Source organism: Dendronephthya gigantea, unplaced genomic scaffold, assembly GCF_004324835.1.
Source record: "Dendronephthya gigantea isolate DGI-Jeju-01 unplaced genomic scaffold, DenGig_1.0 000058F, whole genome shotgun sequence".
Lineage (NCBI taxonomy): Eukaryota > Metazoa > Cnidaria > Anthozoa > Malacalcyonacea > Nephtheidae > Dendronephthya > Dendronephthya gigantea.
In genome coordinates, this window is record NW_021163068.1 from 655,552 (window position 1) to 681,177 (window position 25,626).

Consider the following 25,626-nt stretch of genomic DNA (forward strand, 5'->3'; position numbering starts at 1 on the left):
TAATAATTAATCTTCCCAGAATAAAAAAATGCCATTATTTTTATACTGAAGATAATCTTCCAGAGTAAAAAAAAAATAGGGAGGTAGAGTAATTGTGTAAATCTATTTGTAAAATCTGGCCTACTTCCCAGACTGTGCTAATTTCCATGTAAATGGAAGCAGCATCCCTTAACATACTGGGTGTAGGATTGCAAATACCGGTGCTCTTTGAGTGATTATTAGATTTCAACTTTTCCACCATTTCTGCATGTCTGACCGTACGAAAGCTTAATTTGAAATTTGTCATCATTTGCATTGGCGATTGATTTTCAACTCGAAATTCTAACTGAGTGGAGTGGCTTTTCTTTTCAACGATGCAATATACTTGGATGAAAATGAACAAAAAGTTTGCAGTTTGTGTTGAATATCGAATATCGGACGACCTTGTAATGCTTTGTCCTAGCTGGTTTTAGTTGGATAAATTGACCTGACCTGTCGAATTTGTATTCATTATTTTTTTATAATACTATAGTATAGATTTAGCTTTTCTGACCGCAACGTCAGCTTCATTGCGCTTTAACTGGACTGAGAGATATCAGATTCTGCTTTTCTAAACCGAATTTCGAAGCGATTTTCTCGAGTGTTCTTGAAGAACATAGCATATAGCGCGGTCCTAGTTCACCTGGCATTACTCTATGAGCCTTCACAAACCGTATACGCTTAAGATAGGATTTAAATTCCTTGTTGTCATCACGAACGTATTTGCAAGAGCGCCATAGTTTACTTTTATGCCGTAATAATGCCAAAGTTCACCTTTATCGCTTCCCTTACTTACTCAAAAATAATTTTGCCTATTTTTTGTCACAATGAGCTCTGGGGCGGTTGCATGAAAGCCGGGTAGCGCTTTCTACCGGATAGTGATTTTTTCAACTCTTGTAAAATTGCTTGAAATGTAATAAAATTTCAGCTTTGGAACCAAAAATTAAAAAGAGGAACCTTTTTAGTTATACTACGATAAATCAAAGTTATATACCCAACATCTGTGCTTCCATGTTCTCGCTCTTAATATAGCCAAGACATAGAGCATAGTGTAAGAGATAAGGTGTTATAATAAAATATATTGCCACTCTTCTCTGCTTTCCCGCGTTCGTATCATGAGATCAAAAATTCCCAGAGAAATGACAATGTCATTTGCAATGTTAATTCCCGAGAAAATTATAAGACTTAGTATATCTACATAAGTATATCGATGCAGGTTTCTGTTTATAATTCACAAGTGCAGGAAGGAATAAAATCTTTATTCGTATACCAATATTTCCTATTATTTTATGTATTTCTAGTGACACGTTCTTTGATTATAAATGCTATATATTCCTTGCTTTTAAGTTAACTTGTTCGCAAAATGACGAGTTTGGTAGTCATAACTGGCGTATTTTTTGGTTTATCTTTTGTATCACACTATTGCCAAGGTAAATCAATTTTTTTAAAATCTGTATAGGCGTTATAGTGCTAGTTCACTTAGTCCGTTTTAATTATAAACGATATGCCAGGGGCCGGTTGTATTAAATTCTTTAACTACATTTGCATAAAACAAGACTCTGATTGGCCAATTCTGTCCTTAACTACGGTTAAAGGTTAACTAGTGTTTTATGCAACTGACCCCAAATGTCCAAAAATAGACTGAAATCGATGTTTAAACAACTTTGCATCTGCGGTGTTTAAGCATATTTTTATAGGTGTACTGAACAATCGGGTACAAAACGAGTAAAAATGTCTTGAAATTCAAATCACCGGAAATTAGTCTTGACAATTTTTTTTATATAAACATACATACTTTTTAGGATCATTGCTAAGATTGAAAGGGCCTCTGAGTGGAAATGGTACAGGTCGTGTTGAAGTATTTTACAATGGAATCTGGGGTACAATCTGTGATGATGCATGGGATATGAAAGATGCTCGGGTTGTTTGTCGTCAACTTGGTTATCCAGGTGCTGTCAGGGCACTCCGTAGTGGCGAGGTTCCTTCTGGTTCTGGTCAGATATGGTTAGATCAAGTTTCTTGTACTGGGAAAGAGGAAAACATAACAAGTTGCCCTCATGATGGTTGGGGGGTTCATGATTGCGGACATCACGAAGATGCTGGAGTTGAATGTGCTACAATAGGTAAAATATACATTTCTCGGCACTTCTCGACTAAGATTTTGGGGCGAGATTTTGCTGGTAGATATTTTCATATCATATCTATAGCCGTGAAAACGGAAACATAGCTTGGTAAAAAAACGCTTGTTAAAGAACAAAAATTCCGTAAGCAACACGTTTACACACTCGTTATTAGGCTATGATTATTTCTCGTTCTCCCAAAATCCCACGGGTCTTTCTATAGCTGTATAGAAACACGGAAAATGTTTTCTATTTTAGTGTAGATAGGGTGGTGTACATTAAGCGTCTTGTGGTATAGAGACAAAAACATTTTAAAATATTTACGTTTTAAAATATCTGAAATTTATCATATTCATTATTTTTCTGACAGCTTACCACTTATTTAGAACTATAACCATATAACGAACCAAAATAGTAGCACATTTGGACTGTTGCTGATATATTTTTTAGAAATATCGTGATTGAAAATTAATGAAATGTAAACAAGGCGTTAGTTTACATTTGCTTAGCGATTGCATCCTACCTTTGGAATAACAGTTTTTGGCCATCAAATACCCTCATATGACCATTATAATGATATTCTTTTACGATTTTGCAGTTATACTAAGGTTACAAGGGCCGTTTGGTTCAAACGGCACAGGACGTGTTGAAGTATTCCACAATGGACGTTGGGGAACTATTTGCGAAGTAGGATGGGATTTGAGAGATGCTCGGGTTGTTTGTCGTCAGCTTGGTTATAAAGACGCTGCAAGGGCACTTTTTGCTGGTCAGGTGCCTTCAGGTTCTGGCCCAATATGGTTGTCTGACGTACATTGCAAAGGTGAAGAAAAAAATATAGCAACTTGCTCTCACAATGGTTGGGGCTCTCATCATTGCTCTCGTCGCAGGGACGTCGGGGTGGAATGTACAACAAAAGGTAAACAGCTGAATACAGATCGATATTCCATTTGGCTAAAAAGTTACGAAAATTTCAGGTGAAAGAAAATAACGACTGGAGTTATAGCTGAACTCTTGATGTTTGAAATATGTTTCCAATACAATATTTGCGGAGGAATAGAATGACTGAAAGGACCTAGCATTACAAGAAATTAATGACAATATAGCTGTCACGCGTGTATATTACATAAAATATAAAACGCAAAAGCGTCAACATATTGACCTCTAGTTCAAGCTTCTTTTGAAAAAAACTTTTTGACAACTAAATTTTCGAATCAGTCGAATTTAAAAAAAAAAAATTTTCAAGATGTAATCTTTCGCATTCGTTAAGGTCTGCATGCTCACAACATCCAATTTTCAGTGTCGGAGCCAATTTAGTTCAGATGAATCTTTTATAGTCCGTTGACTTGCAATGAATATGGGCAGCAATCAATTTGATTCACGATAAATAACAACTTATTTCCCAGACGTTTCAGTATCTTCTGCCGTCGCAAACAAAAAATAGTTAAGACCAAAAAAACGACAAAGTAAGTTTGAAAAAGCACAGAATGCCGTATTGAAATTTATCTCCACTGGTGGAATTATAATGCTGATTGACATCAATCTGCTGATTGACAACACGAATATTTTATATTATCTAAGACTTTACAGATACGCCTGTATCGATCAGATTACAAGGGCTTTCGAGTAGAAATGGTACTGGTCGAGTTGAAGTATTCTATCATGGATATTGGGGGACAATCTGCGATTATACATGGGATATGAGAGATGCCAGGGTTGTATGTCGTCAGCTTGGTTACCAAGATGTTGCTGGAGTTCTTCGAAGAGGCGAGGTTCCATCAGGTTCTGGGCAGGTATGGTTAGCTCGCCTCGCTTGCACTGGAAAAGAACAAAATATTACAAGTTGCTCTCATAGTGGTTGGGGTGTTGATCCTTGCTCTCATCGTGAAGACGCTGGCGCATTTAACAGTTGCAACTCTTCATTCCAATTTTATCTCACATTGTATGATAAATTTCGTTGTTCTTTTCAGATTTATCAGCAGCACCTGTCGGTCTAAGATTACAAGGTCCATTAAGCACGAAAGGTATTGGTCGTGTTGAATTGTCGTATCGTGGATATTGGGGGACAATTTGTGATTCTGGATGGGATATGAGGGATGCTAGGGTTGTATGTCGTCAACTTGGTTATAAAGATGCTGGAAGAATTCTTCAGAGGAGCGAAGTTCCTTCTGGTTCAGGGCAGATATGGTTATTTAACGTCACTTGTACTGGCGAAGAACAAAATATCACAAGCTGTTCTCATCGTGGTTGGGGGATTTCTTATTGTGATCATTCTCTAGACGCTGGTGTAGAATGCAGCACGACAGGTATGAAGTTATAAAATATTTTAACTCCGTGTCGTTTCATTGGTATTGTATCTACTCGGTATCGTATCTGCTCTATACCATATTCATGTTAAACGTAAGGTTTAGAAGAGTGTGCCATGAAATATTCAGACTATTTTTACTGTTCCAACGCAATTATCCCTGCTCTGGTTTAATTAATGAAAGCAATCACCACACAAAGATTACATTAGAGAAATCGAGCAAACACGATGTCACGCCTAAGACGCCGTGAAAATGGTCACTTCGTGTTTACTAAATTTCGCTATACACGAACCACGATTTTACATAATTTCGCCAAATCCAAGGATCGTGTGCAGTAGCGTAGCCAGCCTGACGATTTGGCCCGCTGTGCATGCTAATATTTTTGTGTTCATTGACTGTGAAAACAATGAATTTATAAATTATAACTCGAAATTTTTCGAAGAAAACTCATGCTGTATACTCTATTCCATGTGGTGATTGCGAGAAGGAATATCTAGGTGAAACAAATCGTCAATTCGGCACACGTTTGAAAGAACATCAAAAGGGCTTAGAGATTTCAAAATTAGCCTTGGCGAAACATGTGTGTCAAACAAACCATAACATTGCGTGGAACGATTCTAAAGTCGTTATCACTAAGGATCGTTATGGACAAATGCGTTGTTTGGAAGCCTGGCATATTAATTCGAGTCTTTGTGCCCTAAATAGGGATGAAGGAACCCTTACGAAAATTCCCAATAGGAATTTCTATAGGAAATTATTTCAAATATCCTATAGGATCCTATTGGAAATTGGCCCATGAGCCTATAGGATCCTATAGGAATTCCTATAAGTTCTTATAGGAATTCCTACAAGATCCTATAGGAATTCCTACAAGATCTTATAGAAATTCCTACAAGATCCTATAGAAATTCCTACAAGATCTTATAGAAATTCCTACAAGATCCTATAGGAATTCCTACAAGATCTTATAGAAATTCCTACAAGATCCTATAGGAATTCCTATAAGATCTTATAGGAATTCCTATAAGATCTTATAGGAATTCCTATAAGATCTTAAAGGAAATCCTACAAGATCCTATAGGAATTCCTAAAAGATCGTATATCGATCGATTTCTATAAGATCCTATAAGAATTTCTACAAGTTCCTATTGGAATTCTTACAAGTTCCTAAAGGAATCCTCTAGTTAAGAATATGTTGGAGACTTTAATGAATATGAAAATGTTTTGAGATTTCCAATATAATTTATTAATGTAAATCTACATATAAATCTACAGGCACTATAAAATATATTAATAATTTACAGACAAACTAATCACACAACAATCTGCTAATATATACAAATACAATGAGGGAAAACAGTTACTCATTTTTTGTTTTTTGGCACTTCTCTGTATTGTTCAGCTTCGCTTTTATGTAACTTTTCACAGGCTTGTCATCTGGCAGGCGAAATCTCTTTACAACCAGGTCTAAAACACAAGGAAGCAATTCAGTTCAAAGCTGATCATATGGTAACACATTTAAATTTAAGTTAAATCTGATGCAGGTCCACAATTTTGTTGGCAAAAAATGTTTAAAACTCAGCAATTGGACATACTTTAATTTATTGTTTTGGCCTGATATTGTGTATTTAAATGGAATGAATTGAGAGAAATTAGGACTAAAGCTACTAACCACACAATGCAGCAACTTTTGCAGGGTCTATTTGCCATTTTACATCTGTTTGATAGATGACGTCATGTTGAGAGCATGTAAGGATCTGAGTTTCAAAATCAGATCACCCCTGATGAAGACAATATAGACCGGAGTGTCGAAACGTTGGGTTGTGAATGCAATCTTTGTGTAGTGATTACTCTCATTAATTAAACCAGGTTGCGATGAACTTATTAAATTCAATTCGTTCTTTTAATGCTTTTTTCGTCGGAAGGCTTTCATTTTCGAAATTATTGGTAGAAATTGTAAAACAGATTTATTCTTATCAGCCGCATTAAAAATTCATATTCACCCAAACTTTAGTCGAATAATACAGTACCCAGATAATGTAGTTTGCTAAGAAGTAGATTCTCTAAGGTAATAATTACTGCCGCAAGTCAAGTGCTGCCTCGAAGCCAGAAATAAGCGTTTAGAAAGTTGGGGAAAAATTGCGATCCACTCACGCATGGGTACAGTAATATAATGTTGAAATTTTGAAGTGGCTATAGTTATGGTATGTTTTGATGTTAATGAATTATAAACGACGGTATGAACAACAATATGAACAACAAAAAGAGTTTGTGGAATGTTTTTAATCCAATGACCCGAGTAATTACCTCTTTGCCCTCAAGGCCCAGGTGAATATATACTCTCATAATAGGGGAAAGCACGATATTTCAATGTTTCCTCTACTTGACTTAAACCTTGTAATTAATGCGGGAGAGGTGAAGGAGTCATTGAATTTTCACATGAGAACTTTTTAGGAGATTTTTATCTTTACAACACTGTGAACATACATAAATATTAGGTGATTTAGGTTTAGTTTTTAATGGCCATGCCTCTTGACAAATTAACTGCATAAAGTAAGGAAATATATAATAAATTTATGAAATCTATAAATATTGGATTTAAGTTTGTTCATGAATGTAATGCTACCATTTGTTATGTAAAAATTTTTTAATCAAGTAATCATCCTTGCTAGTTATGTCTCAACATTTTCGTTTCTTATTTTTATATTCACATCTAATATGATTTTTAACGGAAGTACTACTTTGTTTTCTTTTCATGTAGTTTTTAGTATTTTCCAGTCTAAATTGCTTTTCACTTCCAGTCTCTGTTGTCATTTGGTTCTCTTGATACGTTGAAGCCCTTTCTTTAGAATGTTTTTGCCCGACACATGCCCTGGATTTTTTAAGCCTATATAAAAAATTATAGGTTTGGGGATTTGATTGCATTGAACACTGATTTCTCTTAATTGGTCAGGGAGAATTTCAAATAAATAAGTATATTACTTGACAAATGTGTAAATACTGTTCTAAATCATTCCTGCTACTAAATTGAAAAACAACAGAAGTATCGTTAGACTCAGATATACCACAAGAATTTCTGGCATGGGGATAAAAAAAATAGAAAAAGGGATTCAGTTATATCATGCATTAAGGCCATCATATACCCAACTAATATCAAAATAGCATCATTACTTTGTGTAAAAGTATTCATCGAAGCTGAAGGAAAGTTTTGTAATATTAGTGAGCATGCACAATTTAACGAGTAGCCTTATTAACCGAGCGACTCAGTTGTCTGCACTCGTTTAAACTCTACAACCACCACTACAACGGCAACAACCACTACAACGACAGCAACCACTACAACGACAACAACCACTTCAACGACAACAACCACTTCAACGACAACAACCACTACAACGACAACAACCACTACAACGTCAACAACCACTACAACGACAACAACCACTTCAACGACAACAACCACTACAACGACAGCAACCACTACAACGACAACAACCACTTCAACGACAACAACCACTACAACGTCAACAACCACTACAACGACAACAACCACTTCAACGACAACAACCACTTCAACGGCAACAACCACTTCAACGACAACAACCACTCAACGACAACAACACTACACACGACAACAACCACTACAACGACAACAACCACTTCAACGACAACAACCACTTCAACGGCAACAACCACTTCAACGGCAACAACCACTTCAACGACAACAACCACTACAACGACAACAACCACTACAACGACAACAACCACTTCAACGACAACAACCACTACAACGACAAACAACCACTACAACGACAACAACCACTTCAACGACAACAACCACTACAACGTCAACAACCACTACAACGACAACAACAACTACAATGACAACAAACGCTACAACCAGAAAAGCCAAAACTACAACTACAGCAGCTACATTTGTTTTACACACTCCGTTATTTCTTTAAGAATTTACAGCTACGCCTGTGAGACTAAGATTGCAAGGCCCATTAAGTGCAAATGGTACTGGTCACGTTGAAGTACTCCATCATGGATATTGGGGTGCAATATGTGCTCGTGGATGGGACAGAGAAAATGCTAGGGTTGTATGTCGTCAACTTGGTTATGATCCAGACGGTGCAAAGACTTTTCAGTGGAACCTAGTCGCTCCTGCCCCTGGACCGTTATGGTTAAAGAATGTCCGTTGTATTGGAAATGAACAGAATATTACAAGTTGTTCTTATGATGGTTGGGGGTTTACATCTTGCTCCTCCGATGGAGTGGCAGGTGTACATTGCTACACGATAGGTAAGTTATAAAATATACCAACGTTCCTGGATAGTTCCTGGATAGATAATATCGCACGATAAAGGTATAATCTCAACTAAATTTAAGAAATAACACCGAACTCGTCGGTCTACAGTGCGTTAATTATTATTCATATATGCAAGGAAATGATAAATTTAATACATTTAACGGAGTTCTCATACCTGCGCTACATATAGAAATTTTCATCATAAAAAGGAATGAGTTAGGAGCTGTTCGCATGAGCCCAAGTACTCGAGTTATAGCGAACGTGAGATGATTTTGAAGTACTAAAATGTCCTTTTGAAACCAAACAAGCACACGCTGTTTTGAGTACGACTACACGATTACCAGGATCATTGCTTCGAAACTCCACGCCATATATTATTTATATCAAGGGCTTTAGGTTGCTGGATGTACAAAAACAAGCACTAATCTCATAGATTCGACCAACTTTCTAAGAATGTACCCGCTATACTTGTAAGACAGGGGTTGCAACTTGGCCATTCAGTTTAAACGTATTCAAGTCCAGAGAAAAAAAATCGAAAATTCTTACCTAGAATAATGTTCTTGAAAAAGTCTTATTTTAAGCAAAATTTTGCTCAAAATAAGTAAAGATCTTGCTGTGTAGTTTGTATTGCTTGTTATTTAATTTACAATTATCGGATTGATCTCATGCTCTCACTCAACTATTCTTTTTAGACTTCACAGGTGTAGCTGTCAGACTCAGATTACAGGGACCATTAGGTACGAATGGCGCTGGTCGTGTTGAAGTATTATATCATGGATATTGGGGGACAATCTGTGATCGTAGATGGGATATAAATGATGCCCGGGTTGTTTGTCGTCAACTTGGTTATCGATATGTCGTTCGAACTCTTCAGAGAAACGATGTTCCTTCTGGTTCAGGCCTAATTTGGTTATCCGACCTCTATTGCACGGGAAATGAGCAAAATATATCAAGTTGTTCCCACGATGGTTGGGGGAGTCATCGTTGTTCACATAATGAAGACGCGGGAGTTCATTGCACAAATACAGGTAAAAATTTAGGGATTAAACCGATTGTCGTGAATACCAACGTTGCTGGATAGTCCAATCATAACGCACGATACTGGCTCAATTTCAAGTTTGAGAAACAACTTCTAATTCGTCGGTCTACAGTGCGTTAATCATCATTCATATGAGCAAAGAAATGATAAATTTAGCACATTTATTGGAGTTCTCATACCTGGTCTACATGGATTTTTCATCATAAAAAAACTAAAAAGATGTGAGTTAGGGATGTTCGCTTGAGCCCAATTACCCGAGATTCAACGAAGCGTGAGATGATTTTGGGGCACTAAAAAGTCTTTTTGAAACCAAACAAGCACACGCTATTGTTAGGATTACTACACGATTACTAGGATTAGGATTAACACGATTATTCACTCATTTCAATGCGTTCAAGTCATTTTACGTGAACAGCCCCTTTAGTGTTGTTTCAAACGATTAGACATTATTTCGAAACTCTACGCCATATATTGGTGTGAAGCGCTTTAATTTGCTGGATGTACGATAAAGAAAGGACAAGCAGTAATCTCATGCACAGAGTCCGCTAAGAGTTTACAACATGGCCATTCGGTTTCAATGGAAAAACAAAAACTTACTCAAGTAGTTTTGTATTGCTTGTAGTTTGATTTACAATTTTCAGAATGATCTCACACACTCCACTATTCTACTTAGACTTCACTGGTGTACCTGTCAAACTCAGATTACAAGGACCATTAAGTGCCAGTGGCACTGGTCGTGTTGAAGTATTATATCATGGATATTGGGGAACAATCTGTGATGATAGATGGGATATGAGAGATGCTAGGGTTGTTTGTCGTCAACTTGGTTATCCAGGTGCTGTCAGGGCACTCTATAGTGGACGGGTTCCTTCCGGTTCTGGACAGATATGGTTAGATGATGTTGATTGTACTGGGAAAGAGGAAAACATAACAAGTTGTTCTCATGGTGGTTGGGGGATTCATAATTGCGTACATGACGAAGATGCTGGAGTTGAATGTACTACAATAGGTAAAATATACATTTCTTGGCACTCCTCGACTAAGTTTTGGGGCGAGATTTCGCTGGTAGATATTTCCATATTTATGGCCGTGAAAACGGAAACATGGTTTGGTAAAAAAAGAGGCTTGTTAAAGAACAAAAATTCCTTAAGCAACACGTTTGCACACTTGTTATTATGATTATTTCTCGTTCTCCCAAAATCCCACGGGTCTTTCTATAGCTGTATAGAAACGCGGAAAATATTTTCTATTTTAGTGTACTAGGGTAGTGTACGTTAAGCCTCCTGTTCTATAGGGACAAAAACATTTTCAAATATTTACGTTTTAAAATATCTGAAATTTATCACATTTATTACTTTTCTTACAGCTTATACTTATTTAGAAATATAACCATATAAAGAACCAAAATAGTAGTACATTCGGACTGTAGTTGATATTTTTAGAACTATCGTGATTCAAAATTATTTAAATCTAAAAAAGGCGTTAGCTTACATTTGCTTAGCGATTGCATCCTACCTTTGGAGTAACAGTTTTTGACCATTAAATACCCTCATATGACCATTATAAGATATTCCTTTACGATTTTGCAGTTGTATTACAAGGGCCGTTAAGTTCAACGGGCACAGGTCGCGTTGAAGTATTCTACAATGGACGTTGGGGAACTATTTGCGAAGAGGGATGGGATTTGAAAGATGCTCGTGTTGTTTGTCGTCAGCTTGGATATAAAGATGCTGCAAGGGTACTTCACGATGGCCAGGTGCCTTCAGGTTCTGGCCCAATATGGTTGTCTGACGTAGATTGCAAAGGTGAAGAAAAAAGTATAGCAACTTGCTCTCACAAAGGTTGGGGCTCTAATCATTGCTCTCGTCGCAGGGACGTCGGGGTGGAATGTACAACAAAAGGTAAACAGCTGAATACAGATCGATATTGCATTTGGTTAAAAGTTACGAAAATTTCAAGTGAAAGAAAATAAGGACCAGAGTTATAGTTGAACTCTTGATGTTTGAAATATGTTTCCAATACAATTTTTGCGGCAGGAATAGAAAGAATGAAAGGACCTAGCATTACAAGAAATTAATGACAATATAGCTTTCACGCGTGGATATTACATAAAATATAAAACGCAAAAGCGTCAACATATTGACCTCTAGTTCAAGCTTCTTTTCAAAAAACTTTTTGACAACTGAATCTTCGAATCTGTCGAATTTAAAAAAAAGATTTTTTCAAGATGGAATCTTTCGCATTCGTTAAAGTGCGTATATCACTTGTGGAATCTTTATGCATTTGAAAAGAATGTAAAAAGTTAGTTAACGTATTAAAAATTTTTTTTGATTAAGTGCAACAATTTTGAAGGTACTAGCCTTTAAACTACCTGCTGTTCCTGTGTCCCAGGCTCCTGCAAACAATAGGCAGTTTCAAATTGAATAGCCGTGTTTAAACCCAGGAGGTTGGGACTCAGGAACCGCAGGTAGTTTAGAGGCTTGTATCTTCGAAATTATTGCACTAAATCAAAAAACGTTTTTTAATATATTAACTAACTTTTTACGTTTTTTTTCAAATGCATAAAGATCCCACGAGTGATATAGGCACTTTAAGGTCTGCATGCCCACACGATCCAATTTTCATTGTCGAAGCCAATTTACTTCAGAGTTCAGATGAATCTTTTATAGTCCGTTGACTTGCAATGTAAATGGGCGGCAATCAATTTGATTCACCATAAATAATAATTTATTTCCCGGGCGTTTTAGTATCTTCTGCCGTCGCAAACAAAAATAGTTAAGACCAAAAAACGACGAAGTAAGTTTGAAAAAGCACCGAATCCCGTATTGAAACTTATATCCCCTGTTGGAATTATAATTCATCACTCTGCTGATTGACAACACGAATATTTTATATTATCTAAGACTTTACAGATACGCCTGTATCGATCAGATTACAAGGGCCTTCGAGTAGAAATGGTACTGGTCGAGTTGAAGTATTCTATCATGGATATTGGGGAACAATCTGTGATTATACATGGGATATGAGAGATGCCAGGGTTGTATGTCGTCAGCTTGGTTACCAAGATGTTGCTGGAGTTCTTCGAAGAGGCGAGGTTCCATCAGGTTCTGGGCAGGTATGGTTAGCTCGCCTCGCTTGCACTGGAAAAGAACAAAATATTACAAGTTGCTCTCATAGTGGTTGGGGTGTTGATCCTTGCTCTCATCGTGAAGACGCTGGCGTAATATGTAGTACAACAGGTATATATAAGATTACAGAATAATTACATTAAATAATTGGATACATTTAAGAGTTGCAACTCTTCATTCTAATTTTAGCTTACATTGTCTGATAAATTTCGTTGTTCTTTTCAGATTTATCAGCTACACCTGTCGGTCTAAGATTACAAGGTCCATTAAGCACGAAAGGTATTGGTCGTGTTGAATTGTCGTATCGTGGATATTGGGGGACAATTTGTGATTCTGGATGGGATATGAGGGATGCTAGGGTTGTATGTCGTCAACTTGGTTATAAAGATGCTGCAAGAATTCTTCAGAGGAGCGAAGTTCCTTCTGGTTCAGGGCAGATATGGTTATTTAACGTCACTTGTACTGGCGAAGAACAAAATATCTCAAGCTGTTCTCATCGTGGTTGGGGGATTTCTTATTGTGATCATTCTCTAGACGCTGGTGTAGAATGCAGCACGACAGGTATGAAGTTATAAAATATTTCAACTCCGTGTCCTTTCATGGGTATCGTATCTGCTCGGTATCGAGTCTGCTCTATACCATATATTATTCATGTTAAACGTAAGGTTTAGAAGAGTTTGCCATGAAGTATTCAGACTATTTTTACTGTTCCAACGCAATTATCCCTGCTCTGGTTTAATTAATGAAAGCAATCACCACACAAAGATTACATTAGAGAAATCGAGCAAACACGATGTCACGCCTAAGACGCCGTGAAAATGGTCACTTCGTGTTTACTAAATTTCGCTTTACACGAACCACGATTTTACATAGTTTCACCAAACCCAAGGATCGCGTGCAGTAGCGTAGCCAGCCTTACGATTTGTCCCGCTATGCATGCTAATATTTTTGTGTTCATTGACTGTGAAAACAATGAATTTATAAATTATAACTCGAAATTTATCGCAGAAAACTCATGCTGTATACTCTATTCCATGTGGTGATTGCGAGAAGGAATATCTAGGTGAAACAAAACGTCAGTTCGGCACACGTTTGAAAGAACATCAAAAGGCCTTAGAAATTTCAAAATTAGCCTTGGCGAAACATGTGTGTCAAACAAACCATAACATTGCGTGGACGATTCTAAAGTCGTTATCACTAAGGATCGTTATGGACAAATGCGTTGTTTGGAAGCCAGGCATATTAATTCGAGTCTTTGTGCCCAAAATAGGGATGAAGGAAACTATTTGCCATTTTACATCTGATTGATAGATGACGTCATGTTGAGAGCATATAAGGATCTGACATCTAGACTAAGGTTTCAACATCAGATCACCCCTGATGAAGACACTAGACCTGAGTGTCGAAACACTGGGTTGTGAATGTAATCTCTGTGTAGTGATTACTTTCATTAATTAAACCAGGTTGCGATGAACTTATTAAGTTCAATTCGTTATTTTTAATGCTGTTTTCGTGGGAAGTCTTTCATTTTCGAAATTATTGGTAGAAATTGTAAAACAGATTTATTCTTATCAGCCGCATTAAGAATTCATATTCACCCAAACTTTAGTCGAAAAATACAGTACCCAGATAATGTAGTTTGCAGAGAAGTAGATTCTATAAAGTAATAATTACTACCGCAAGTGAAGTGCTGCCTCAAAGCCAGAAATAAACGTTTAGAAAGTTGGGGAAAATTGCGATCCACTCACGCATGGGTACAGTAATACAATGTTAAAATTTTGAAGTGGCTATAGTTATGGCATGTTTTGAGGTTAATGAAATAAAACACAGAATGATCGACGAACGACAATATGAACAACAATATGAACAACAAAAAGAGTTTGTGGAATGTTTTTAATCCAATGACCCAAGTAACCTCTTTGCCCTCAAGGCCCAGGTGAATATATACTCTCATAATAGGGAGAGCACGAGCACTCAATACTTCCTCGACTTAAACCTTGTAATTCATGCGGGAGAGGTGAAGGAGTCATTGAATTTTCACATGAGAACTTTTTACGAGACTTTTTATCTTTACAACACTGTGAACATACATAAATATTAGGTGATTTAGGTTTAGTTTTTAAGGGTCATGCCTCTTGACAAATTGTGCATCAAGTAATGAAATATATAATAGATTTATAAAATCTATAAAATTAATATTGGATTTAAGTTTGTTCATGAATATAATGCTACCATTTGTTATGTAAAAATTTTTTAATCAAGTAATCATCCTTGCTAGTTATGTCTCAACATTTTCGTTTCTTATTTTTATATTCACATCTAATATGATTTTTAACGGAAGTACTACTTTGTTTTCTTTTCATGTAGTTTTTAGTATTTTCCAGTCTAAATTGCTTTTCACTTCCAGTCTCTGTTGTCATTTGGTTCTCTTGATACGTTGAAGCCCTTTCTTTAGAATGTTTTTGCCCGACACATGCCCTGGATTTTTTAAGCCTATATAAAAAATTATAGGTTTGGGGATTTGATTGCATTGAACACTGATTTCTCTTAATTGGTCAGGGAGAATTTCAAATAAATAAGTATATTACTTGACAAAGTGTGTAAATACTGTTCTAAATCATTCCTGCTACTAAATTGAAAAACAACAGAAGTATCGTTAGACTCAGATATACCACAAGAATTTCTGGCATGGGGATAAAAAAAATAGAAAAAGGGATTCAGTTATATCATGCATTAAGGCCATCATATACCCAACTAATATCAAAATAGCATCATTACTTTGTGTAAAAGTATTCATCGAAGCTGAAGGAAAGTTTTGTAATATTAGTGAGCATGCACAATTTAACGAGTAGCCTTATTAACCGAGCGACTCAGTTGTCTGCACTCGTTTAAACTCTACAACCACCACTACAACGGCAACAACCACTACAACGACAGCAACCACTACAACGACAACAACCACTTCAACGACAACAACCACTTCAACGACAACAACCACTACAACGACAACAACCACTACAACGTCAACAACCACTACAACGACAACAACCACTTCAACGACAACAACCACTACAACGACAGCAACCACTACAACGACAACAACCACTTCAACGACAACAACCACTACAACGTCAACAACCACTACAACGACAACAACCACTTCAACGACAACAACCACTCCAACGGCAACAACCACTTCAACGACAACAACCACTTCAACGACAACAACCACTACAACGACAACAACCACTACAACGACAACAACCACTTCAACGACAACAACCACTTCAACGGCAACAACCACTTCAACGGCAACAACCACTTCAACGACAACAACCACTACAACGACAACAACCACTACAACGACAACAACCACTTCAACGACAACAACCACTACAACGACAAACAACCACTACAACGACAACAACCACTTCAACGACAACAACCACTACAACGTCAACAACCACTACAACGACAACAACAACTACAATGACAACAAACGCTACAACCAGAAAAGCCAAAACTACAACTACAGCAGCTACATTTGTTTTACACACTCCGTTATTTCTTTAAGAATTTACAGCTACGCCTGTGAGACTAAGATTGCAAGGCCCATTAAGTGCAAATGGTACTGGTCACGTTGAAGTACTCCATCATGGATATTGGGGTGCAATATGTGCTCGTGGATGGGACAGAGAAAATGCTAGGGTTGTATGTCGTCAACTTGGTTATGATCCAGACGGTGCAAAGACTTTTCAGTGGAACCTAGTCGCTCCTGCCCCTGGACCGTTATGGTTAAAGAATGTCCGTTGTATTGGAAATGAACAGAATATTACAAGTTGTTCTTATGATGGTTGGGGGTTTACATCTTGCTCCTCCGATGGAGTGGCAGGTGTACATTGCTACACGATAGGTAAGTTATAAAATATACCAACGTTCCTGGATAGTTCCTGGATAGATAATATCGCACGATAAAGGTATAATCTCAACTAAATTTAAGAAATAACACCGAACTCGTCGGTCTACAGTGCGTTAATTATTATTCATATATGCAAGGAAATGATAAATTTAATACATTTAACGGAGTTCTCATACCTGCGCTACATATAGAAATTTTCATCATAAAAGGAATGAGTTAGGAGCTGTTCGCATGAGCCCAAGTACTCGAGTTATAGCGAACGTGAGATGATTTTGAAGTACTAAAATGTCCTTTTGAAACCAAACAAGCACACGCTGTTTTGAGTACGACTACACGATTACCAGGATCATTGCTTCGAAACTCCACGCCATATATTATTTATATCAAGGGCTTTAGGTTGCTGGATGTACAAAAACAAGCACTAATCTCATAGATTCGACCAACTTTCTAAGAATGTACCCGCTATACTTGTAAGACAGGGGTTGCAACTTGGCCATTCAGTTTAAACGTATTCAAGTCCAGAGAAAAAAAATCGAAAATTCTTACCTAGAATAATGTTCTTGAAAAAGTCTTATTTTAAGCAAAATTTTGCTCAAAATAAGTAAAGATCTTGCTGTGTAGTTTGTATTGCTTGTTATTTAATTTACAATTATCGGATTGATCTCATGCTCTCACTCAACTATTCTTTTTAGACTTCACAGGTGTAGCTGTCAGACTCAGATTACAGGGACCATTAGGTACGAATGGCGCTGGTCGTGTTGAAGTATTATATCATGGATATTGGGGGACAATCTGTGATCGTAGATGGGATATAAATGATGCCCGGGTTGTTTGTCGTCAACTTGGTTATCGATATGTCGTTCGAACTCTTCAGAGAAACGATGTTCCTTCTGGTTCAGGCCTAATTTGGTTATCCGACCTCTATTGCACGGGAAATGAGCAAAATATATCAAGTTGTTCCCACGATGGTTGGGGGAGTCATCGTTGTTCACATAATGAAGACGCGGGAGTTCATTGCACAAATACAGGTAAAAATTTAGGGATTAAACCGATTGTCGTGAATACCAACGTTGCTGGATAGTCCAATCATAACGCACGATACTGGCTCAATTTCAAGTTTGAGAAACAACTTCTAATTCGTCGGTCTACAGTGCGTTAATCATCATTCATATGAGCAAAGAAATGATAAATTTAGCACATTTATTGGAGTTCTCATACCTGGTCTACATGGATTTTTCATCATAAAAAAACTAAAAAGGTGTGAGTTAGGGATGTTCGCTTGAGCCCAATTACCCGAGATTCAACGAAGCGTGAGATGATTATGGGGCACTAAAAAGTCTTTTTGAAACCAAACAAGCACACGCTGTTGTTAGGATTACTACACGATTACAGGGATCAGGTTATTCACTCATTTCAATGCGTTCAAGTCATTTTACGTGAACAGCCCCTTTAGTGTTGTTTCAAACGATTAGACATTATTTCGAAACTCTACGCCATATATTATTGGTGTGAAGCGCTTTAATTTGCTGGATGCACGATAAAGAAAAGACAAGCAGTAATCTCATGCATAGAGTGGCCATTCGGTTTCAATGGAAAAAAACAACTTGCTCAAGTAGTTTTGTATTGCTTATAATTTTATTTACAATTTTCGGATTGCCGATCTCACACATTCCACTAATCTTCTTAGACTTCACTGGTGTACCTGTCAAACTCAGATTACAAGGACCATTAAGTGCCAATGGCTCTGGTCGGGTTGAAGTATTATATCATGGATTTTGGGGAACAATCTGTGATCATGGATGGGATATGAGAGATGCTAGAGTTGTTTGTCGTCAACTTGGTTATCCAGGTGCTGTCAGGGCACTCCATAGTCAACAGGTTCCTTCCGGTTCTGGTCAGATATGGTTAAATGAAGTTTCTTGTACTGGGAAAGAGGAAAACATAACAAGTTGTCCTCATTATGGTTGGGGGGTTCATAATTGCGTACATGACGAAGATGCTGGAGTTGAATGTTCTACAATAGGTAAAATATACATTTCCTGGCACTTCTCGACTAAGATTTTGGGGCGAAATTTCGCTGGTAGATATTTCCATATTTATAGCCGTGAAAACGGAAACATGGCTTGTTAAAAAAGGCTTGTTAAAGAACAAAAATTCCTTAAGCAACACGTTTACACACTCGTTATTATGATTACAGTATTTCTTGTTCTCCCAAGATCCCACGGGTCATTCTATAGCTGTATAAAGACACGGAAAATGTTTTCTATTTTAGTGTAGAAGCGCGTTGTTCTATAGGGACAAAAACATTTTAAAATATTTACGTTTTAAAATATCTGAAATTTATCATATTCATTACTTTTCTTACAGCTTATGCTTATTTAGATTTATAACCATATAACGAACCAAAATAGCAGCACATTCGGACTGTTGTTGATATTTTTAGAAATATCGTGACTGAAATTAATTAAATATAAACAAGGCGTTAGTTTACATTTGCTTAGCGATTGCATCCTACCTCTGGAATAACAGTTTTTGACCATCAAATACCCTCATATGACCATTATAAGATATTCCTTTACGATTTTGCAGTTGTTACAAGGGCCGTTAAGTTCAAAGGGCACAGGACGTGTTGATGTATTCTACAATGGACATTGGGGAACTATTTGCGAAGAGGGATGGGATTTGAGAGATGCTCGGGTTGTTTGTCGTCAGCTTGGTTATAAAGATGCTGCAAGGGTACTTCTTGCTGGTCAGGTACCTTCTGGTTCTGGGCAAATATGGTTGTCTGACGTAGATTGCAAAGGTGAAGAAAAAAGTATAGCAACTTGCTCTCACAATGGTTGGGGCTCTCATCGTTGCTCTCATCGCAGTGACGTCGGGGTGGAATGTACAACAAAAGGTAAGCAGCTGAATACAGATCGATATTCCATTTGGCTAAAAAGTTACGAAAAATTTCAGGTGAAAGAAAATAACGATTGGAGTTATAGTTGAATTCTTGATGTTTGAAATATGTTTTCAATACAATTTTTGCGGCAGGAATAGAATGACTGAAAGGACCTAGCATTACAAGAAATTGATGACAATATAGCTTTCACGCGTGTATATTACATAAAATATAAAACGTAAAAGCGTCAACATATTGACCTCTAATTCCAGCTTCTTTTTAAAAAACGTTTTGGCAACTGAATTTTCGAATCTGTCGAATTTAAAATAAAAAATTTTAAGATGTATTCTTTCGCATTGTTAAGGTCTTCATGCCACACGATCCAATTTTCGGTGCCGGCGCCTATTTACTTCAGAGTTCAGATGAATCTTTTATAGTCCGTTGACTTGCAATGGATATGGGCAGCAATCAATTTGATTCACCATAAAGTAACAACTTATTTCGCTGGCGTTTCAAGATCTTCTGGCGTCGCAAACAAAAAATAGTTAAGACCAAAAAAACGGCAAAGTAAGTTTGAAAAAGCACCGATTGCCGTATTGAAATTTATCTCCACTGTTGGAGTTATAATGCCTCACTCTCTGATTGACAACACGAATATTTTATATTATCTAAGGACTTTACAGAACGCCTGTATCGATCAGATTACAAGGGCCTTCGAGTAGAAACGGTACTGGTCGTGTTGAAGTATTCTATCATGGATATTGGGGGACAATCTGCGATTATACATGGGATATGAGAGATGCCGGGTTGTATGTCGTCAGCTTGGTTACCAAGATGTTGCTGGAATTCTTCGAAGAGACGAGGTTACATCAGGTTCTGGGCAGGTATGGTTAGCTCGCCTCGCTTGCACTGGAAAGAACAAAATATCACAAGTTGCTCTCACAGTGGTTGGGGTGTTGATCCTTGCTCTCATCGTGAAGACGCTGGCGTAATATGTAGTACAACAGGTATATAAGATTACAGAATAATTACATTCAATAATTGGATACATTTAAGAGTTGCAACTCTTCATTCCAATTTTATCTTACATTGTATGATAAATTTCGTTGTTCTTTTCAGATTTATCAGCTACACCTGTCGGTCTAAGATTACAAGGTCCATTAAGCACGAAAGGTATTGGTCGTGTTGAATTGTCGTATCATGGATATTGGGGGACAATTTGTGATTCTGGATGGGATATGAGAGATGCTAGGGTTGTATGTCGTCAACTTGGTTATAAAGATGCTGCAAGAATTCTTCAGAGGAGCGAAGTTCCTTCTGGTTCAGGGCAGATATGGTTATTTAACGTCACTTGTACTGGCGAAGAACAAAATCACAAGCTGTTTTCATCGTGGTTGGGGGATTTCTTATTGTGATCATTCTCTAGACGCTGGTGTAGAATGCAGCACGACAGGTATGAAGTTATAAAATATTTCAACTCCGTGTCCTTTCATGGGTATCGTATCTGCTCGGTATCGAGTCTGCTCTATACCATATATTATTCATGTTAAACGTAAGGTTTAGAAGAGTTTGCCATGAAGTATTCAGACTATTTTTACTGTTCCAACGCAATTATCCCTGCTCTGGTTTAATTAATGAAAGCAATCACCACACAAAGATTACATTAGAGAAATCGAGCAAACACGATGTCACGCCTAAGACGCCGTGAAAATGGTCACTTCGTGTTTACTAAATTTCGCTTTACACGAACCACGATTTTACATAGTTTCACCAAACCCAAGGATCGCGTGCAGTAGCTTAGCCAGCCTTACGATTTGTCCCGCTATGCATGCTAATATTTTGTGTTCATTGACTGTGAAAACAATGAATTTATAAATTATAACTCGAAATTTATCGCAGAAAACTCATGCTGTATACTCTATTCCATGTGGTGATTGCGAGAAGGAATATCTAGGTGAAACAAAACGTCAGTTCGGCACACGTTTGAAAGAACATCAAAAGGCCTTAGAAATTTCAAAATTAGCCTTGGTGAAACATGTGTGTCAAACAAACCATAACATTGCGTGGACGATTCTAAAGTCGTTATCACTAAGGATCGTTATGGACAAATGCGTTGTTTGGAAGCCAGGCATATTAATTCGAGTCTTTGTGCCCAAAATAGGGATGAAGGAAACTATTTGCCATTTTACATCTGATTGATAGATGACGTCATGTTGAGAGCATATAAGGATCTGACATCTAGACTAAGGTTTCAACATCAGATCACCCCTGATGAAGACACTAGACCTGAGTGTCGAAACATTGGGATGTGAATTTAATCTTTGTGTGGTGATTACTTTCATTAATTAAACCACGTTGCGATGAACTTATTAACTTCAATTCGTTATTTTTAGTGCTTTTTTCGTCGGAAGGCTTTTATTTTCGAAATTATTGGTAGAAATTGTAAAACAGATTTAATCTTATCAGCCGCATGAAAATTCATATTCACCCAAAATTTAGTCGAAAACTACAGTACCCAGATAATGTAGTTTGCAGAGAAGTAGATTCTCTATAGGTAATAATTACTACCTCAAGTCAAGTGCCGCCTTGAAGCCAGAAATAAGCGTTTAGAAAGTTGGGGAAAAATTGCGATTCACTCACGCATGGGTACAGTAATATAATGTTGAAATTTTTAAGTGGCTATAGTTATGGTATGTTTTGATGTTAATGAATTATAAACGACGGTATGAACAACAATATGAACAACAAAAAGAGTTTGTGGAATGTTTTTAATCCAATGACCCGAGTAATTACCTCTTTGCCCTCAAGGCCCAGGTGAATATATACTCTCATAATAGGGGAAAGCACGATATTTCAATGTTTCTTCTACTTGACTTAAACCTTGTAATTCATGCGGGAGAGGTGAAGGAGTCATTGAATTTTCACATGAGAACTTTTTAGGAGATTTTTATTTTACAACACTGTGAACATACATAAATATTAGGTGATTTAGGTTTAGTTTTTAATGGCCATGCCTCTTGACAAATTAACTGCATAAAGTAAGGAAATATATAATAGATTTATAAAATCTATAAAATTAATATTGGATTTAAGTTTGTTCATGAATATAATGCTACCATTTGTTATGTAAAAATCTTTTAATCAAGTAATCATCCTTGCTAGTTATGTCTCAACATTTTCGTTTCTTATTTTTATATTCACATCTAATATGATTTTTAACAGAAGTACTACCTTGTTTTCTTTTCATGTAGTTTTTATTTTTTTCCACTTTAAATTGCTTTTCACATCCAGTCTCTGTCATTATTTGGTTCACTTGACTTGATACTTTGAAGCCTTTTCTTTAGAATGTTTTTGCCCGACACATGCCCTGGATTTTTTAACTCTATATAAGAAATTATAGGTTTGCATTCAACCCTGATTTCTTTAAATTGGATAGGGAGAATTTCAAATAAATAAGTATATTACTTGACAAAGTGTGTAAATACTGTTCTAAATCATTCCTGCTATTAAATTGAAAAACAACAGAAGTATCATTAGACTCAGATATACCACAAGAATTTTTTGCATGAGGATAAAAAAAAATAGAAAAAGGGATTAAGTTATATCATGCATTAAGGCCATCATATACCCATCTAATATCAAAATAGCATCATTACTTTGTGTAAAAGTATTCATCAAAGCTGAAGCAAAGTTCTGTATTATTAATGAGTGGCCTCATTAACCGAGCGACTCAGTTGTCTGCACTCGCTCTACAACAACCCTTACAACGACACCAACCACTACAATGACAACAAACGCTACAACCAGAAAAGCCAAAACTACAACTACAGCAGCTACATTTGTTTTACACACTCCGTTATTTCTTTAAGAATTTACAGCTACGCCTGTGAGACTAAGATTACAAGGCCCATTAAGTGCAAATGGTACCGGTCGAGTTGAAGTACTCCATCATGGATATTGGGGTGCAATATGTGCTCGTGGATGGAACAGAGAAAATGCAAGGGTTGTATGTCGTCAACTTGGTTATGATCCAGACGATGCAAAGACTTTTCAGTGAACCTAGTCCTCCTGCCTCTGGACCGTTATGGTTAAAAAATGTCCGTTGTATTGGAGATGAACAGAATATTACAAGTTGTTCTTATGATGGTTGGGGGTTTACTTCTTGCTTATCTGATGGAGTGGCAGGTGTACATTGCTACACGATAGGTAAGTTATAAAATATACCAACGTTCCTGGATAGTCCAATCATATCGCACGATAAAGGTATAATCTCAATTAAATTTGAAAAATAACACCGAATTCGTCGGTCTACAGTGCGTTAATTATTATTCATATAAGCAAGGAAGTGATAAATTTAATACATTTAACGGAGTTCTTATACCTGCACTACATTGAATGAGTTAGGAGCTGTTCGCATGAGCCCAAGTACTCGAGATATAGCGAACGTGAAATGATTTTGAAGTACTAAAATGCCCTTTTGAAACCAAACAAACACACGCTGTTTCTAGTATGACTACACGATTACCAGGATCATTGCTTCGAAACTCCACGCCATATATTATTTATATCAAGGGCTTTAGGTTGCTGGATGTACAAAAACAAGCACTAATCTCATAGATTCGACCAACTTTCTAAGAATGTACCCGCTATACTTGTAAGACAGGGGTTGCAACTTGGCCATTCAGTTTAAACGTATTCAAGTCCAGAGAAAAAAAATCGAAAATTCTTACCTAGAATAATGTTCTTGAAAAAGTCTTATTTTAAGCAAAATTTTGCTCAAAATAAGTAAAGATCTTGCTGTGTAGTTTGTATTGCTTGTTATTTAATTTACAATTATCGGATTGATCTCATGCTCTCACTCAACTATTCTTTTTAGACTTCACAGGTGTAGCTGTCAGACTCAGATTAGGGACCATTAGGTACGAATGGCGCTGGTCGTGTGTGAAGTATATATCATGGATATTGGGGGACAATCTGTGATCGTAGATGGGATATAAATGATGCCCGGGTTGTTTGTCGTCAACTTGGTTATCGATATGTCGTTCGAACTCTTCAGAGAAACGATGTTCCTTCTGGTTCAGGCCTAATTTGGTTATCCGACCTCTATTGCACGGGAAATGAGCAAAATATATCAAGTTGTTCCCACGATGGTTGGGGGAGTCATCGTTGTTCACATAATGAAGACGCGGGAGTTCATTGCACAAATACAGGTAAAAATTTAGGGGATTAACCGATTGTCGTGAATACCAACGTTGCTGGATAGTCCAATCATAACGCACGATACTGGTTCAATTTCAAGTTTGAGAAACAACTTCTAATTCGTCGGTCTACAGTGCGTTAATCATCATTCATATGAGCAAAGAAATGATAAATTTAGCACATTTATTGGAGTTCTCATACCTGTCTACATGGATTTTTCATCATAAAAAAACTAAAAAGGTGTGAGTTAGGGATGTTCGCTTGAGCCCAATTACCCGAGATTCAACGAGCGTGAGATGATTATGGGGCACTAAAAAGTCTTTTTGAAACCAAACAAGCACACGCTGTTGTTAGGATTACTACACGATTACAGGGATCAGGTTATTCACTCATTTCAATGCGTTCAAGTCATTTTACGTGAACAGCCCCTTTAGTGTTGTTTCAAACGATTAGACATTATTTCGAAACTCTACGCCATATATTATTGGTGTGAAGCGCTTTAATTTGCTGGATGCACGATAAAGAAAAGACAAGCAGTAATCTCATGCATAGAGTGGCCATTCGGTTTCAATGGAAAAACAACTTGCTCAAGTAGTTTTGTATTGCTTATAATTTTATTTACAATTTTCGGATTGCCGATCTCACACATTCCACTAATCTTCTTAGACTTCACTGTGCCTGTTCAAACTCAGATACAAGGACCA

General features: G+C 37.0%; 1 protein-coding gene across 1 annotated transcript in view; it reads left to right on the top strand.

Annotated features, from left to right (window-relative positions):
• Positions 1-19,084, top strand: part of LOC114529922 (deleted in malignant brain tumors 1 protein-like) — a 30,713-nt gene extending 11,629 nt beyond the window's left edge. Inside the window, exons 5-14 of the mRNA XM_028551488.1 lie at positions 8,408-8,746; positions 9,446-9,781; positions 10,466-10,536; positions 11,360-11,693; positions 12,696-13,031; positions 13,146-13,481; positions 16,495-16,833; positions 17,532-17,867; positions 18,527-18,862; positions 19,056-19,084. Of these exons, the coding sequence (XP_028407289.1) occupies positions 8,408-8,746; positions 9,446-9,781; positions 10,466-10,536; positions 11,360-11,693; positions 12,696-13,031; positions 13,146-13,481; positions 16,495-16,833; positions 17,532-17,867; positions 18,527-18,862; positions 19,056-19,084 (2,792 nt within the window). The remainder of the gene's footprint in view (positions 1-8,407; positions 8,747-9,445; positions 9,782-10,465; positions 10,537-11,359; positions 11,694-12,695; positions 13,032-13,145; positions 13,482-16,494; positions 16,834-17,531; positions 17,868-18,526; positions 18,863-19,055) is intronic.
• The last annotated feature ends 6,542 nt before the right edge of the window (positions 19,085-25,626 follow it).